General features: G+C 37.6%; 1 protein-coding gene across 4 annotated transcripts in view; it reads left to right on the top strand.

Annotated features, from left to right (window-relative positions):
* Positions 1–18,622, top strand: part of LOC120531493 (elastin-like) — a 77,365-nt gene extending 58,743 nt beyond the window's left edge. Inside the window, exons 21-33 of one of the 4 annotated variants that reach the window (XM_039756953.1) lie at positions 458–499; positions 1,989–2,015; positions 6,114–6,137; positions 8,505–8,537; positions 9,705–9,737; positions 9,944–9,976; positions 10,089–10,121; positions 11,592–11,636; positions 11,871–11,894; positions 12,107–12,148; positions 14,963–15,001; positions 15,979–16,029; positions 17,225–18,622. In XM_039756953.1, coding sequence (XP_039612887.1) covers positions 458–499; positions 1,989–2,015; positions 6,114–6,137; positions 8,505–8,537; positions 9,705–9,737; positions 9,944–9,976; positions 10,089–10,121; positions 11,592–11,636; positions 11,871–11,894; positions 12,107–12,148; positions 14,963–15,001; positions 15,979–16,029; positions 17,225–17,274 — 476 coding nt within the window. In that variant the 3' untranslated portion in view covers positions 17,275–18,622. The remainder of the gene's footprint in view (positions 1–457; positions 500–1,988; positions 2,016–6,113; positions 6,138–8,504; positions 8,538–9,704; positions 9,738–9,943; positions 9,977–10,088; positions 10,122–11,591; positions 11,637–11,870; positions 11,895–12,106; positions 12,149–14,962; positions 15,002–15,978; positions 16,030–17,224) is intronic. The other 3 variants (XM_039756955.1, XM_039756954.1, XM_039756956.1) reach the window with 3 other exon arrangements.
* The last annotated feature ends 828 nt before the right edge of the window (positions 18,623–19,450 follow it).

Raw genomic sequence — 19,450 nt, 5'->3', positions numbered from 1 at the left:
GCATGCTTCTAATTAGTACACATCCTGCCACAAATTGACATGCATTTTCAAATACCAGTAAGCATGTTCATAAATACTGATACATTCAGTGCATTAGCATTTATAAAAAGATTGATGCACAGAAAGACAGCAGAAAATAGAACCATACACATACTCACAGATGAACATCTACATACACTAACATGTATGAAAAACTCATATATACAAACCGATGCACACTTAGTAAAAAAAAAATAGTGGATATACCTATACCAACACAAGTGTACAGGTACATATCAAAATTCACAGATATACAGTATACTGTACATACGACTATGAAACACCCCCATTTACAGGCATGTGCCAGAACTATCCAATCACAGACAGTTTTGTATACTCAAGACACCTAATCAAATATAGGAAAACACATTTTATATAAGACTCGAATTAATGTCTTGTCACACCATGTATTTTACAGCCAGGCGGCCAACAGTAACACCTGGAGGAACACAAATGCCAGGTATAGAATAAAAATGGAGGAGTGGTGTTTTGTCCTGAGATGGGGTCCGTCGAAGCATGACTGGGGAATGGCTCTGGCTGCAGTGGCTGCGCATTGCTCTTGGTGACTCTGTTGTGGCTGACTCGTTATTAGAACTGCACAGTATCCAACATGAGTACACCATAGATTCAAGGTGTTTTTTTCTAAGGCACCAGCTGGAACATGCAGTTCCATATAATGGGCAGCAATTTACACCAAGTGATCATGAACAATCTCTTATCATAGTTATTTAGCTCTGGCATAGCCTGGCTCAAACAACAAGCACTTATTATATGTTGAAGGCAGGGGTCCTTTTGAAATGTCTAAGTGTATCAAAGCAAAATGACTTTAGCCAATCGTGCCAGAGCAACTGTATAGTTTTTTTTGACACAGAACTTTAAAAAGATGTATGCACCATATTCCAAGCTAATAGATACCCCTATCAAGCACTTAAAGACTCTGTAGGAACTAACCTCATTGTCACCTATTTAGCTACTTGATCCTGACCAGACTGTAGGTATCCGATCACATCTGCTAAACTAAAAAAAAGCTTTACTGGGCTGTGTGGTGCACTGATACCCCATGATGTCAATTGGGCAAGCCTCATATTGTGTGAAGCTATGTCGTTTGTCCAGAAAAATGAAGAAACATACATTTACATGTGACAGGGAGTTAGAATGAGTTGCTTGGTGGTACAAGCGAGTTCAGTCTATAATGGACATAGATCTGCCCTGTTTTTTAAAGCCTGTTGATGTGCCACTTTTTGTGACTGCTGTGCTACTTTCTGTGATACTGCTGTAGGGTCCGAGGATGCAGTCGCTACATGAAGATTTAAGGATGGTTACTGATGTTCAAAATGAGAGGTGCCTGTGTCTAAGGTGACATTTCTGTAGATGTAATTGTCCAATGCACTGTTACATGTTGCTCCATTGATTGAGATACATTGGATATGCTGTGTCAGATGTAACACTCCAGAGATCACAAATCTCAGTCCTAGAGAGCCAAAAGTGGTTGTAGGTTATTACCCCAACCAATATTCACATTAAGCATCAGTTCCTGCTCTCTGTCAAACAAGTTATTTGTCATCAGTTCATCCCACCTTGTCAAGCATTACAGATATTGTAGATTTAGTTTTTCTGAGGGTGTCATTTACCCAAAGTTTTCTCAGCCTTGCTCTTAGAGGTTCAACAGTACCTCCTGTGGGAAGGTTTAGTGTCCCTGCAGGGCTGAGATTAGAAACTCCTGCCTTAGTTAAACAGGGGGTGCTGTCTATGGTGCCATTTCATTATATGCCCCTTTCTATGACCATCACACTTACTATAAATTCTGATCACAACAAATAAACCAATATCAAAGCCAGCACTGCAGTAGGGCTGCCGGATGATTTTTGTATAGCTTTATATTACTTAGTGGTTTTCAGTTTTCTTCCTTCTAAAGTTCAAACATGACTTGTGTCATGTTTTGTTTTAAGGGACAGTGATTGGTCATACTGGTGTTGGTAAGTGTCTTTTGCTCCACCTGTCCTCAGTGTCTCTTCCCTGGGTTGGCTGCTCACTAGGCAGAAAGTCTGAGCAAGTAACTTGATGTGGTGGACCTTTTCAGTTGTACAGTAAACCTAACACTGCCTGGAAGTCATGTTCTGAGAACTACCCTTGGTTGTGATCATGTTTCATTAGACGAGATTTACTCTTCCATGAATTTGCCAGTAATGAACTTTTGATGTAAATATATTTAAAGTGGAAGGAAAATAGAAAGAAATTTGCTGCAATATGTGTGATTAGGGTTTTGTTTCTTCAATATTTTTGTTCTATAAACCTTATTTTTTATAGAACCTTATATAGTGCACACCATCCCATGGTGTTTTGGTACAATTACATTTTTTATAGTCACCACATAGATAGATTAAGGAACTTGCTCAGGGCCACTCAGATTATGCCAGCATCTTGTGCAGTTTATATTTCAGTGCCTTAAGAATTTGGCCCCACTGGAGCAAGTAGAGGCCATGTGAGCAGCCAAACCCATGAAACACCCAGTCCTGTCCAATGGCCAGCCAGAGAGTCTGTGTTTTCCAGATGTTACTTTTATTATTTCTGGTGGTGTTATGGTTCACTGTTCATTTCTGCTAAATCTATCTAGAATCTTGTACCTTAGCATGTAGCTCCCCTGTCTGCTTCTTTATGTTGTGTTGTCAAGTGTCACTGACCAAAGAAACATGCGTTTCCTCTGTTTGTGTGTTGTAACTTGTCAGTGTTAGACATTGATATTATTGTCTTACCTGCACTTGTCTGTTATGTTTCAGTACCCGTTTAACTGCAAACTGTGCAACTGCACCCAGTCATATTCTGCCACAAGATGGCAGTAAAGTTCCTCATTAGCCCAGCTCAGGCAGCTCGGTATTCCATAGCTGTTTAATTCTTTTTATTCTCGTGTACTTTTGAAAAAACTACTTTTAAGCATATAGATAAAGGAGAGTACCATCCTTTTTTCTAAGCTTGTCTTATTCTCAGAGAGTCACAGACAAACATTTTAACTAATAAGCTCTCATCCATCGGCCTGGTATCTTCATTTGATCAGTCAATATAATCACATGTTGATAGAGTTGAAAAGTCAGAACCACACATTAAAAGCAAAAATAGCCAGATGGTGCTAGGGTGGCAACATATGTTGACGTATGTGTCAAAGCAGAGTTGTGGTAGGAAAAAGGTTAAGGTTAAAAACAGTTGAGTTACAGGAAGTCAGAGAGAGAAGTGAATGAATAAATGCTGTGGGCAGATTACTGATTCATAGTTCTCGCTTGCTTTGAATCTCACTGTCACTACTATGACACGGCCATTTCCCAGCAGTTTTCCGAACATGTAAATTGTGCAGGGGCCTTAAGGGAATGTACACCCTGACCTTTTTGGGAGTGGGATCATAAAAAAATCTAAAGGCTGTTGAGGTGCAGGGCAAATCTGAAAGAAACTACCATTTAGTGTTTAGGTCCATGTTGGTTGGTGAGAGGAAACTCCTTTTTCTTCGTCTCTGAGATTTAAATAGCTTTTTTATCACAGTCCTTATAATTTTTTTTCCTCACATCATTTTTGTACAATAATCAACTGGTTTTCAGTAGAAGGCTAGTAATGTGCACTTCTGCCGACCTAACATGTTTGGTAGACATATTTACGTTCAGCTGGCTGGTCAGCTGCTCCAAAATAGGCTGGAAATGTTAATTCTCCAATGGTTGTTTCTGTAACATTAATACAATCAGACAAATTGCAAAATATTGGTTATTATAAAAAATCTAAAATTAAAAAGTATAAATAAAGGTGTATGCATTCTGTCTCACATCCCCATGCTCAGTTGGTATTTATTATACAAGAAGCAACATTTTAAAACCCACAATAGCTTAGTGGTCAATCATCTACCTGCAGATATCCATTTTCAGAACTCATTTTCTAAATACAGGGGCTATCCTTTCAACACTGCATGAAAGACTAGAAGCAACCCTGAAGAGCGCTCTGATTGATCAAAAAGCACATTGATTTACATTCACTCCTACAGGTCCAGTGTAGAGTTACCAGTTACTTTGGTATTAATATCTTTGAAATAACATAAGATTCTTACACCCACTTAATTCAGGTCATAGCGGTGGGTTGCTGGAGCCTATCCTAGCAGTATCATGCATAGATTAGACTGGAACTAGTCCTGAGAAATCTGTTAGTCCATCATAAGACCCATTTACACATTTGGATACTTCACAACAATTTAGAATCAATCATTAAGTTAACACATACGTCTTTTTGGATGTGAGAGGAAATGAGGATTGATAAGACTGCAGCTCCCCACATTGTACCAAAATGCCATCATTTTGTACATTAGAATGCCTGAGGAAAAATAAATTCTCCAAATCAAAGCACTAACTACTGCATCACCACATCTAACTTGGTTTTAAAATACTACTAACTCTACATTTGTGCTATTTAAAGATTCTATATTGACTCCATCATCTTAGACTTATTTATAGAATGGCACCCAAGTCATGATACTCAGATACAGTCATTCTCAACTGTGAAACATATCATTTTATTTATTATGCCAGGCTCAGCATGCCCGGTGCTGCTCAGTCATCTGTAACTGGCTTTCTATACCTAAATATCTTCTTGGGTAATATTTAGAACTGGCATCCTTCCCAAGCACCACCCAAGCCACCACAGTTAGATTTTGCTCACCTTCATTAGAAAAACACAGACAATTGAGAAACTCAGAAGGAGAAAATCCTGGAAACCACAATAGACAGGGAATACTCACACAGATTTGTGAAGAATGTGATTACTTTATATAGACATTTACCAGGTTGGGTATTGAACCTAGGTTCCCAGAGCTATGAGGCAGTTTCCTGGTAAACATACTATACCAAAGCCCTTTAGAAAATGACAAAGTAAAAAACAAAGTATTCAACAATTGAAATTTAATTCAATCTATTTTGAAACTAAGTCAAATGGATCATACAAAGGCAGCTCTGAGAAAGGCACCCAGAAATGATCCCTTCTCCCTGCCTTTTTCATTCTAGGGTCATGAGACACTGGAGTCTATAACAGTACTAATGAGTACAATGTACGAATGTCATGCTGACCTTTTACATGGCAGTCTCACCACAGTCACATATACAAGGCTAATTTAGAGTAAATTGTTTGAAAGGTTAAGAAAAAGTACACTCCTAAAAGAAGCACTACATCAATATTAAGAATTTTCAAATAGCATGCATACAGTGATGGGGCTTGAAACTGGACCCAAGTCCCTAGAGAAGTGTGAAGCCAGCAATAACCATTGTACCACTGAACTTCTCCTGATACTAATCCTTCTTGCAAAATTTCACTACGCTAGTGTAGAATGTGAAGATGCAATGAATGTTATTCACACACATATATAAGCAGGCTAATATTTGGCAAAAAGAAAAACATATAATTGGCTATACATGTGTCTTCAACAAGTGGCCTAGCTAGAAATGTGAGCCACTCAATCTTAAAACAATGTTTGTTAAAGGAAACCAGTGGAAACTGAGTGTTTTCAAAAGACAAGGCCTTTGTTCTGCAATGTTGCACCATGAACACACCCTACCACCCTGTGGAGTAGCATGGAAATAGTATGTTTGCATAAAGCCAGGCTTATTCGCTCTAAAGAATATTTAACCCAGTCATGACTAATGTATTGTACTTTGTGATTCAAACTTCCCCATCATGAAAGGTATAGCTTAGTACCTCAGGTAGAAATACAATCTTGTCTTCTTACATCCTTCAGCTATGTGATGTTCAGTGTGACTGTTCAAGCCCAAGAGCTGAAGGCCAGAATGTAATCATTCATTCAGCTGGTGTCAAAGCTCGCTGTCACAACATGACAGGCAATTTTAGAAAAAAATAGAAAGGAAGGAATCAATTGGAGAGCCTATATTTGCCTAACTGTTCGATGTCATACTGGTATCCTTTCTCAATGTTCTCTAAATATTAATTTTGTGTCATTTGTGTATGTCTGTATGACTCCTAATTAGTAGTTTTGAATCAAATCAAGTTGAATAAAATTAAAAACCTAGGAGTAAGATCTTTGTGTTTTTATCTTGCAGGTGGTACAGGTCAGCCAGTGGCAGGTAAGCATTTATGTTTTTATTCACAGCTTTGCCCTCTCAATCACCATCTGCATGCTCTGATGTTTTGTTTGCTTTTTGGGACACCTAAGCATTTCAATGGATATCTGTAAACCTGTGTACTGAAAGCTTGTGAATAACATTATTTGAGATTCAGGGATTCCAGTCATACCTCAAGCAGTTTTTGTTCTCTGTGATTTCTTAATGTTCTGTCAGAACTTTCATTGTTTATATTTACTTACTCTGTAATTTCAAACCAAGGCCAGTCCAGGACAAAGGTAGAATGAAGCATGGTTTCACTATTTGAGCAGTACTGTATAACCTTTCAGGTGCATCCAAATACCTGTAGTTGGCTGAGTACTACAGTACAGGCAAATGCAGTAAACCTATAAGATAACAATGGAAATGGTAGCATTCATATGCCCAGTTCATGATGTCTACTCCACTTCCCTCAAGCATGTTGGCATGTCTAACCATTAACTCTTATAGTTGATTATTCACATTTTGTGAATAATTAAACTTACATGGTGAACAGCAGTTTGCTCAACTGCCTTACAAGTCCAGAGCTGGCAGGTTCTCCTTGTGTCTGTGTGTATTTTTCCTTAGGTTCTCTATTTTTTTTGGAGAGTCTAATTTTTCTATGAGTGAGTATGGCCACATGAGTGAGAGTGTCATGTGATGTACTGGTGTCTAGGACAGGATTGGTTCCTGGCTTGAACTCATTGCTGCCAGTAGAGAACAAAGTAAGGGAGAACACAAAGTTACCTTTAAGGTAAGATTGCTCCCCCATTTTTTTCCACCTCACAGTAACAAACAAAGGGTGTCCCATTCACCTCCTTGGCTTCTGTTCCTCTCTGTAAATTTAAGTACCACCCACCCCACCACTTAAGTCTAGATTCAGGTGTTCTCTAGCAAGGAACATCCTTTAAACTTCATCCAACATGAATTTCCAGAGAATGTACAATTTCAGCTTACCAGGCCATAGTACCACCTGACAGCTCCTGACAGCTCCTGAGACCAGTGAGAATGCCTGACCTGTATGGCAGTTTCTCAACTAACTGCTTTCTATACACTACAACAAGGTGCTATATTTATAAGGTATCCTTGATGCCACCTACCAGATTAAAGGAGTTTCCGTGGATTTACATGAGTCCTGCAAAGTCTTTCTTTTATTCTCATACCCACAGAGTGTCTAATTCCAGGACAAAGTCTATCAAACTATACTTGCCTTTAAATATGCTTGATGATTGCTAGTTAGTAATCTGTATTTCTGCCCTGTCCCATCCATTTACCAACTATGTCCTTGCATGACCATCAATACCATTATTTTTATGACTTTGTATTGTATTACTGTAATGCTCTTGTAGTACTTGCTGGAAATGTGCTATATAATCTCATTATCTAGCAGTTCACATAATACATTGATATTCACTGAATTGCTGTGTTTTAGGAGACCCATAGAGAGTGTCTGTGGCTGTGTACAGTAAAAGACTGTGTAAGTGTACTCATAAAAAGGCCCATGTTGTTTGTGCCTTTTACAAAGTGAAATTGACATTATATTCCTTGCAGTTTTATCTACTCATTACTTGAATCAACTTAACCCAAAACAGGGTTGTGAGGGGCCTGCAGATATTTAAGTGCAAAGACAAGAACAAGCCCTAAATGTGGTTCTCTCAAACATATATCCTAACCTCAGCCAATTTAAAATTACCACCCAACCTATTTTGTACATCTTTGCAATGTGGGAAGAAAAGTGAAACACCCAGAGGAAAAGCCCACGCTGACAAAATGAGAACATAGAGACTACACAAAGACATTCCCAGAGCCAGTATTAAAAACCAGAACTCTGGAAGAGTTAGGCAGCAATCCTAAGTACTGTGTTACCATGCCACCCATCCCTTACAGTTAAAACCTAGCATTCATGTGATTTAAGGGTGTTTATCTCTCAGCTGTCTGAAAGGCTTACTTTAAAGGATGGGTGGGACCTGAGTGCATGGGTGGGACCTGAGTGCACGCTCTGGTTTTGAAGTGTGTAAATGCAAGACAAAGAGTATCATACAAAGAATCCCAATAATTGTAGAATACTTCCTTTCTGCATACAAGGATATATTTACATTTGTGACCACTGTACAAAATGCACACCCCATAAACCTGAACTGGATAAGTAGCTTACACAATGAATGTGTGTATGAATTATGTATGGCTTCCTTTCTTTATTGTGGTAAATTTTATGTGAGCAATTCCAGTCTTCCATTGGGAGGGACTGAGAATGCAAGGCTTCTAAAGCTTGTAGCTAGACTGTCCTAAAGCCTCAGTGCCTTTTTCTTCTTCTGCATTCAGTTTCAATCTGTTCATTTTGTTTCTTTTCAGGTGTGGCTTCAGCTAAAGCTCAGAAGCAAGCAGGTATCCATTCAATTAAATTTAGCATTAAAAGGTCAACAAAACAATAACATAACATTTTCAAACTAGTTTAATCAAACTGGTTGTTATGTGGTCAAAAAATGCTGAACATAAATTAATCTCACACTATCTATTGTTTAGCTGAAGCAGTCAGTCAAGATGATGAAGAGGTTTTATAAGTTTTTGTCCACATCATACTTTGCACAGACATCTATCTAAGTGGCCAGGAGTTTCTAGAACACATTGACACAAACATGTTGTTTGGCCTTCACACTGTTAGGATGGGCTTGTTTCAGTCTCTGCTTACTGTATATAGCCCACATACCATTAATCTCCCATATAAACAAAAATATATTCATGAACAGGTCTCTAAAAGTCATAAACATATCAGTAGCAGATCTAAAACAAATAACGAAAAGATAGGTTGTGATGATAGGTGGTTGGTGGGTAAAACAGGCAGAGATGTCTGAAGTCAGCATAAGGTTGGAAAGGGAACAGTTACGTTATTAGTAGTGGCAGAGAGGCACATCCTGGTACAAGCTTGGCATTCCTACACCATTTATATTTGATTGCTCCATGTACAGTACAACCAAACAGTGTCTAGAGTTTTACCTAACGCATTAAAGGCCAGAGCTAGCATTCCTTGCTAAGGTTATTAGTCCAAACAGTAATCAAAGAGAGGTACAGTATATGACTGTGGCTTAGAGGATAAATTCCCTGAAGGCCACAATATTAAGAAGAAGGTGATTAGCCTCACAGAATTAAAATACCTAATGCTAATGCTCAAGAAATCTACAGAATACAGTTAGAGGCTCCCATAGACTTCTGTTTATATTCCTTTGCTTACAAGTACCTTGAATTTGGTATAATGAATTGGGTATAATGATTTCTCAAAACAAGCATAGCACTTTCACAATTCTTTAATACATATCTCCTTCTTTTTTTTAAACCAGATAAGTCCCACAAAGTTATTTTTCTGGAGTATCTTTGTTTCATGGAAATTACTAAATCAGAGCCTGTGCTGATGATGTGCTTCACTTGGTGCAAACATTGACTGCTACCCTCCTTTCCCAGTTACACCATTCGGCACCATTTTTTGCTATGTGATTTTTCTAGAGTGTGACAAGGTATATGAATTATACACCCCTGCCTTTCTTATGTTTTGTATAGGTACCTATCCATATGGCCAGCAACTTGGACAAGGTATGTAACAGAAGCATGTGGACAAGAATACCCATCACCACTCTTGTATTTGCTGCATGTTTATAAGAGTCCCACGGTGACCTGATATAAAATGATTAACTGTAATGGCCTGAAGCACACCATAGAGGTTTCAGGTAGGTCAAAGCAATTCAGAGCAGTATAAGGTAGTTGATCTTTTATTTCACTTTCTTTCTTGAACTCTGCAGGTGTCGTGGGGGTTGGAGCACAGCCTGGAACAGGTAGGTCACCCTATGGAGGTCGAAAGGAATGAGGCTCTTGCCTTGGATGGGATGGAACATTCTTTGTAATGAAGCCTCATCCTTACTTCACTTTCCTGTGTTCTCTCTAAAGGTGTAATTGGCATAGGAGCACAGCCAGGAACAGGTAGGACACTCTATAAACCGCAATATTTGAATTTCCTGTTTCCTATCTTTTCACCAAGTGCATGGTATAAGATCTTGATGCTGGTGGTTCAGCTGGAGAATTTAAACTTTTAGGAAGGTTGACATGAACGTACAGAAGTCATACACAAGGTGGCCAATCTAACTGTGATGTCAATGGAAATTGATCACTTATTAGGATGGTTCTACAGAAGTAGAAACAGCTATAATGCTAAACAAAAATAAATAACACAACAAGCAGCTCTCAGATGGTACTTAAGTATTGTTTGAAAATGTGGCAGGCCATGACCCTTAGAACAAATTACAGACATACAGGCTATAACAGACTAACAGTTTCAGTTTCAGACTTTTGTATGGGCAAATATTTATAAGATAAATATAGTTACAAATTACAAGGTTTTGATCCTCATGTTAATAACATAAAATCTTGGGCAATTAATTGAATGTGGTTTCTCACATAGAACTGGACTCCACTGTTTTTATTGCTCTGAAAGAGTTCTTTAGAGACCTTCTAATGAAAATCTATGTTTTAGAATCTGGTCAGTCTAGTGACATATCAGCCTATATTTATAGTGTGTAGCCATCTGTGCTGCAAATCTTTTCTTGGCAACAAATCCTGTAGAATTATTTTGCTGCAATAATTACACTACAAAGCAGGAGCTGCTCAGTGCTCTGCTATATGGGGCGTCTGGCTCACATCTATAGTAATTTAGCTAAATGTTTCTGTTGAAACTTATAAATCTGGTTCTGAAAAAGAATGGTGACATGGTGGCTAAGAGGGAGGATTTCATTTATCAAGGCTGTGGGTTCACATCTCCTTTAAATGGTCTGTACACTTCTACAAACACACACTGGAAATGTTTATTTTCCTTCTATTTTAGGGTTCTGTAAGAGTATTGTAAAGGCAATATATACAATAAAATTTAATTGATCAAAAATATGATGATGGAGTGTGTAGCACTAATTCTGCAAATCCTAGCCCAGGAACTGACTGTGTTAAAGTAGTATGTTTTACCTTGTCTGCATTTTTTTTTTTCACAGCATAGTTCATATTCCGTTGTGTATGTCTGGCTAAATGGCAACTCTAAAACGGTTTTATATTGCATGATTGAGCGTTTCTGTGTGAGTGAGTATTGAATGAGTTTTTAACGATCTTCATGCCATACCATCAAGCCAGACTCTAGCCAACAAGACTTTGTACTAGAATAAGCAGGTGTATCAGAATAAAGAGTGACGAAGAATATCATCTGAAGTCAATTTGCACAGGTACAATATTGGAGTGATTAGTACAGAGGTGCCACTAAAGCTATTTCATTACCGATTCCAGTACTAATTGTTGTTGATCCTGTGGTGAGACCTAATCTTTCTGTATAAGTCAATTAACATTCTTCTGGATGTTAGTGCCTTTATCCCACTGCCTATTTGCTGATCTGACCAGCTGTTTTCTTTGCAGGTGTGAGATATCCAACTGGACTTGGTAGCAAGGCATACAAACCAGGTAAGGGTTGCAACTCCTTGCTAGTAGCCACATGGATTTATAAGTCAAGAATCAGTCACCCAAAATCAAAGCAATAACCTTTCGGTTCCTGAGTATAATGGTTTTAGCAGTAAGCCTGTCCAAAACCAATTCTTTTGCTAATCACTATTGTTTCTTGTTTCAAGTTCCTCTGAAGTTTTGTGTTAAAACATGTCTGCATCCATTCATTATCTTTATTTTCTTTTATGATCTCAGGTTATGGAAGTTTGGCAGGTCAAGGTGAGGAAGATTACTTTTTCTCTATCAGCTTTAAAACAGAAGAAGATAATATAAACAAAACCCACATTGCTTCAAAGATGAACACTGGCTTAATGTAGAGAAAATATTTCCACTTTCCTGTTGTTGCTGTTGAGTTGAAATGTTTTATAATTCAGCATGACATGACTTGACAGATTTCAACAAATCTAAAGATTTTTTGTCTTTCCTCCCAGGTGGTGTACCATCATATGGTGGCTATCCTCAGGCGTATCCAGGTATGTCAACTAGAGTCCCTTTGAATTTAAAGCATATAATATGGCTACTAACGGTCTAGACTACAAATCGAAAGAACTCAAATTACACTGCTGCTTAACTGTGTAACCCTTAACAAATCGTTTAAGTTCTAATGTGTGCATGGAATTGGCATTATATTATTATTCTGATATGCCTTATGGTAGGATTTACTCAAAAAGTAGCTTTATAACATTAAATTGCTCAGCCAAAATCACAGTGGCATGTTCTTCAAAGTACAAGGGATACTGGAAAAGGGCTAAAATAGCTGGAAATAATGACAAAAAGAAGTGAAATTGTGCATTTGCTGATCTTTCACCTGCCACTCCCCTACCAGGAAGGGAGTCATAACACACCCAGAGAGATGTTTCAACACTTAGGGGCCATAGATGTCAAACATCTGCTACAGGAGGAAACACTTTGGGAGTTTAAGTATTTAGCTTCTGGGATCTGCAGTATAGTAGTTTGCAGATTGTAGATATCTGATGCTTTGTGGATCCCTGCTTCTTGAGTCTCATTCTTTTAAAATTTTAAAATTCCTGATTTTTTCAAGAAGTAGGTATGCAGTGTAACTTCTTCTGAATTACAGATAATATTATCTCAAGTGTGTCTGGAGAAGACTTTTGCTTTCCTTCATTCTTATTGCAAAGATGTTTAGATGTCACTCTCACATCTAGAGACCCACTAGTGTAAAGTAAGCACCCTGTCACCCTGAAGTTTGTTTTACCCACAGTTCAATGACAGATGAAGATGGGAAATTATTTAACTTTTAGCATTATTTTATTTTAAAGGGTAAAGAGTACAGGTCGTTAAATGTTAATCAGAAACTGTTTTTTCCAAAACATCCTTGCTGTTAACATAATTACAACACTATATCTTTAGTATTGTGGAAGTGCATTGTTGTGAAATGTGGGGAAGAGATTCTGTAGTCAGCACTAGAGCTTTCCTTCTCTAACAGGAAATATTTGCCAAAAATTGTTATCTTTTTGTGTGTATCTTGGTGCTGTGATATTGTCTGAAATGGAAGGTAACATTATTTTTTACTATTTTGTAGCCCTATACATACATATAGGGCTATTCAAAATGAAAGGGCAGATTTCAAAAATGTATTTCAAACAAACTGTAAAAGACAAAAAACACATTCTGCACATCACTGGATAGAGGAAAGTTCAAAGTTTGGTCCTATGGTCCTTGAGGTTGTACCACAACAAACATCAAAACAGTAGACCATTTCTTGCCACACACGAGTCATCTGGCCCCTAGTTTCTGAATTCACAGCTTCCTCAATTCAATGTCACAAATCTTGAAGATTACCGGGCATAGGTGGAACAAAACACTTTTTTTTTTAATGTACCCCATTAGATAAAAATCGCAGAGGTTAAGGTCTGGACACCTGGGAGGCCATAGACAATGAGTATGATCTTGTTGTCCACCTCTTCCAATGTGTCGTCTTGGAATGGTGTCGTTCAGGTAACACCAGACCTCCAAGTGGAAATCAGGCGGGGCACCATCTTGCATGAAAATGAACTAATGTGAATCTTCTTGAAGTTGAATTTTTAAACTTTGAACTTTCCTCTACCCAGTGATGTGCGGAATATCTTTCTGTCTTATATAGTTTGTTTGAAATAAATTTTTGAAATCTGCTCTTTATTTTGAATAGTCCTGTATATATATATATATATATATGGAGGTATGTGGAGGTATGTACTTAACAAAAAAAGGTGAAATAACTGAAAACATGTTTTATATTCTAGTTTCTTCAAAATAGCCACCCTTTGCTCTGATTACTGCTTTGCACACTCTTGGCATTCTCTCGATGAGCTTCAACAGGTAGACACCTGAAATAAAACCATTTTTATAGTCACTAGATGGAGAAGATACCTATAAGACAAATCAAGTGTGTGAAGATATGTCTGTTCAAAACGATAGATAGATAGATAGATAGATAGATAGATAGATAGATAGATAGATAGATAGATAGATAGATAGATAGATAGATAGATAGATGTACTTTATGTGTCCCTAAAGGGTAATTAGAACTTTATATTATGAAGAATATAGACTTTTTGTATGAATAAAAACAGTTTTCTTAATGTAGAAGTGGCCTGCTTGCATCTTGGATTCATACTTTACTGTAGATCATTATTCACAGATTTATTCCACCAGGCTGTGTATGTAAATATAATGGATTACTTAGTCAAACAAAGGCTTGAGGAACTAACTTTTTTATGCTTCCTCATAGTCACCATTTATGTCCTATAGCTTAAGAACCTGTGTAAAATGTACCTACAAGCACAATTTCTTTACTTGAAAATACATCTATAAATTGTATTTTATGGGTAAAGTAGGCTTAATTTTGCCTTTAAGTCAAATTTATAAAAACATTACCATTCCTGCTTCTGTTTTCATTATGGACTTGCACATAAGACTTAAGTCATTCCTTTGTAGTATTGCAGTTGATGGTTTACTCAGTTGGTAAGGCAATGCACTTTCTCTGCTGCAAATTTAACTACAAAGGGGATGAAATGCAGGGGTACAGTAAACTGGAATTTGCAACAGATTTCTCTAATGTTACACTGAGTTGTCTATGTTACTGCTGGAAAGGGTAATAAAGGTTGTTTTTGGTGTATCACCACCATACATCCACTGATGGCAAAGTGAAAACTTAATGAGACAGGGAACACTGGCAGGAAATAGAAACCTTTTGTCCTCATCATTACACATTATACCCCTGCCTCCATATTGCAATTAGATTTTTCATTATATCAAGAAAATTAAATTTTTTCTTTTCTTTTCAGGATATGGCTACATTCCAGGACAACTTGGCCAGCAACTAGGTGAGGATAAATCTGTTTTCTTGTCTGTTATTGACTCATTTAGTGGAGACAATTGTGTATTCTAAATAGAAAAAGAAGCAAGCCTAAAATAGTATTTTAATCATAGATTTCCTTAGGAAATAAACACTTTTTTAAATACTGGACTTCAGCTCTGTATTTTAAATACTGGATTTCAGCACTGTATGTTTACAAAATGATGAATATCTAAATATAAAAAAGAATATTTTTGTTGTTAGTGTTGGTTCCCCAGCTTTAGGAGAAGGAGAGAAGCAGAACTCCCAAATTTGCACTGACATGTCCATTTTGTATATGCTACAAAAGTACATTTTGTAGTTAATGTTTGAAGTAAAATATAAATATAAACTCCAGTTTGGAAAACTGTCAATGTGACTCCACTTGACGTGAAAACTTGAGTAGTACCTTCAAATGAAACACTATTCCTATATCACTGGTTATGTGTGTGCTGTATTGCATTTCTTTCCCTTGCCCCTATCTGCAGCTATAATACTGTAGATTGTGGAATTCTCTAAGCAATCAAAGATGTGTTTCAAATGTTTTGTTCAGACATTGTCTATATTTTCAAATAGGTTTATGACATGGAAGGAAACTTGTAATACTATTGGCTATGGTTACATAGAGTATTTATTCCTATTCTTTTTTATTGTTGCATGTTTTTGGCATTGAATACTGTCAGATCCACATCCAAATGCCACAAGTTTAGCATTTACTTCATAAATAAAATTATTCAAAAGGTAAATGCAACTGAATGTAAATACTAGATGGATTTGGTATGACTTGACCTTCCATTCTCAGGGGATGCAGGACAAGGGCAGACTAGTAGAATAAAGAGGTGTCTGTCATAAGAGCTATAGAAAGCATACACACAAGGTCAAAAATGCAAAACAATTAAATCCCAGAGCCAAAGCTTTCAGCTTTTCATATAATATACATATTCTTTTTAATTTTTTATTTTACAGCAAAACCCTCAAAGCAATATAAGGCTTTGGCCATGCTAGGAGGATACAGAGGTAAGACATGCATATACTAAAAGTAACACCAGGTTTTGTGTTTTGTAAGTCCATTAAGTTCAGTTTATCAGAGGTCCCAAACTCAACTTCTGGACTTCCATAGCATTTGCTGGCTTTTTCCCAACAAGCTCACAATAAGGCAGATTCAGCCTTGCAAATAGAATTAGTTTTTAAATAGGCTTCTTGTTCCTTCATTTCTATACTAAACTGTTCAGTTTAAAACATAGGTGTCAAACAACATGACAGCAACTATAGAGTCTCGCTTGTGTCAAGCGACATAACAGCAAATAGAGAATTTCACTCCTGCCACACTTTTAAAAGTGACTACCTCGGACTTTTATCTGACCCATTTAATTAGGTGGCAGATTTCCCTATTTTTGTGTGATCAGACATTTGCCTATTTTATATTTTTGCTTGCTTTCCTAATAAGGCATCTTGATATCATGAGTGCTCCCACTTTTAACAATATATGAAGGATTTTGTGAATTGGTGATAGAGATACCTCGATATTTCAGGGATTGCTTAGTAATGCTGAAATAAAATTTGCAGTTTCATGAAACTAATGATTAAATAGAATGCTGAATTTTCTTTTAAACGTTAGCCAGAAGCAAATTAATGTCATTGTAGCTGCTGATAAATCAGGATGTCACATCTGTTCACTTGTGTCAGTATACTGAAAAATGGGCACTACTGTGATAAAGTATTTAAAAAGAATCATCTTTCTCTCCAAACCCCCTTGCACGAATAGTAGAAAGACAGAAGAACAAATCAGTGAGCTAAAATTAAACTTCAAGAACCATCATCTTGCTTAAGCCAAGATACTGCAGGCTATTTTTAAACCCACATACCAATTTCAGAAGTAGAAAAACAAGAAGCCTAATAAAGGAAAGGTTTCAATTAGATGGCAGAGTTAGCTTGTGTTGAGAAGCTTCATTAGAACAAAAGCCAGCAGCCACTGCTGCCCTCTGAGAAACCAGCTTCAGAGCGAGTTACATGCTTTGAGCTTCTAAAGATCAGATTTGTTAGATGAGCTTAAGTATAGGGCAGAGAAAGAAAATTTAATATGATTTTTTAAAATCTGTAATACGAACTATAAATTTGCTACTTGATAAATGTAACATTTGCTGTTAATTTTCCTTCCCCGCTGGCACAGATGTTTTGATTCTAATGCTGTTTACTGTATCCCGTTTTACAGGAGGTGCAGGCTGTCCTCAAGGACAATACTGTGGAAGAAAAAGAAAATAAAAGAAAGTTTGGGAATCAAGTGACCTCATGATTTATGGTGCTACTGCATGATCTAGAATGTACAAAATAAGAAAGAAAAAAAAAGCCACCGTTTCCCACGTCCCCCACAGTTCCAGGCCTCGGAGTATTTTTTCCGCCTCATCATCCCTCCCAAATTAAGTGATGTAAATTTTGATGGGAAGATTGCTTCCTTCTCACAAATTCCCTAGAGTGAAACTGGACACGGCTGAGCAGTGTCTTTACTATACCAACTCACAAGACTCTGCACATCCCCAAGCCCTATACATTTGTGTACCACAACTCTGGGTCACAACCATGTGTGTGTTATTCTAAGACTTGCATGCAGAGTAAAAATTTCTGTGGCTCTTATGAAAATTAAGCATAAGCCACCAACCCACCTTTCTTATTTTAGACAGCAGAGCTGATTCTCTCTGAGGCACATAACTGGGCTTGTATCAGAATTAACTCCCTGCCTGGTGGTTTCTGCTCATTTCCTCTTTCTGACATGCAGCCTTTAGTTCTGTGCCGTCAAAGAAGATTAATCTCTGTATATACAGAGTTTGAGCACTGCCCTACCAATCCAGTCAGACCAGGGTGCAGCCCATCCTAAGTTTACTTATGCTTCAGTCTGTCATCTCCTTCCTTAATTATGTCTGCACTGGCCGCACAGATCCTCACTGAATTGTAAGCTTGGACTGAAGCACTGTGAGAGCAAAAGATGCCTGAGATCAAACAAAGAGGGCATTGAGCTGCCAACAGTTATGCAAAAACACTCTAATTGATTTTTTCAAATGTGGAAGGAGGGGAGGGAGGTGACTGAAGCTGTTATAGCCTAGAACACATTGGCTGGTGACTTATATCATCCTAAACTTGAGTAGATTTCTTACTTTTTTGTAAGTTATATAAGAAAATTGGTCATTGTGTTCTGTCCCTCTTCTTTCTGCCACAGCATCCAAGCTGCTCTCACACAATTGGGGTCTCCACTTCCTTTGGAAAGTCATCCCCATTTGTGGTAACAGCACCTCTTGCCAAAGTGCCCCCAGCCACCTTTAGTGCTAGAGCTTCTTCCTACATGGCTGTGTCCCTCAGGCTCATGCCGATGAGTTTTTATTGTCTGTCGGTGTGTCCTCCTGTTCAACTGTCTAATTATGATATACTGTACTGTACTTGGAGTGTCTCTGCGCCCTGCCAGAAACTCGTTTTGTCTAGCCTTCTAGTGTGGGGTTGGGTGATTTTTGTAATGATGGGGTAAAGGCATATTGAATCTTCTTCCATTGCACATTTGAATATTATTGGGAAATTCATCATTGTAACTGCTTTAATAAACAAACGTAAATATCTTCTTGGATCAGTGTTACTGCTTGGTTTGTGAATTTATACTCAGGAGCAAAGCCTCTTTACTCTGAGAGAGATTGGGTTAATTACTACAGAGGGTCTTCTTCAGAGAATAGTGTAAAATAGGCAACAATGAGTTAATACAGAGAGACTCGTGTGGACTTAATGGATGAAAACACTGAGAATCAGTTAACACAGACAATACCCTAAACACGTGATGGAAATAAAATGTGCAGAAGGGATTAATAGAGTGACATCTGTACTGAAAAGAAGAATACAATGACACTGAGCTCATATGGAGAATTCGTTGTGCTGGACAATAGAATATGTGCAGTAGTGGTGAATACATTGAGACTGCTCCATACTAGCCTGGAAACAGGAAAAGCAATGAGACTTCGATGTGCTGGATGTCTTTGTCAGTGAGTAGCACAAAACATGCAAAACTAAATAGGTTCTCAGTACAAGTTAGGAGAACAAATGCAGAGTAATATAAATTACCATCATGCATGGAAAATATAGTATGGGCCTCCATCATACATGGAAAATATAGTATGCAGAACTGGTTAATGCAGACAGTGCATTGTCTTCTCTGGACAAAATAAATATGCAGAATATATTAACAGAAAAATACTGCTTCTTCCTAAGACAGGTAATTATGCAGTATAGATTACAGAGAGTGACATAGGTCTGCATGGGACAAAGGAAAACCATGCAGTATGATGCAACAGAAAAAGTGGTCTCTGCGGTGGACCAGCCGAAATATTGAAGTTTGATTAGCAGATGCAGTAGCTCCCACCATGAAGCCAGATAAACATTCACCACTCCTCACACTCTTTATCTA

This window comes from Polypterus senegalus, chromosome 6 (assembly GCF_016835505.1).
Source record: "Polypterus senegalus isolate Bchr_013 chromosome 6, ASM1683550v1, whole genome shotgun sequence".
Lineage (NCBI taxonomy): Eukaryota > Metazoa > Chordata > Cladistia > Polypteriformes > Polypteridae > Polypterus > Polypterus senegalus.
Note: the sequence above shows the minus strand (reverse complement) of the source record. Positions and strands in the feature narration are given on the sequence as shown.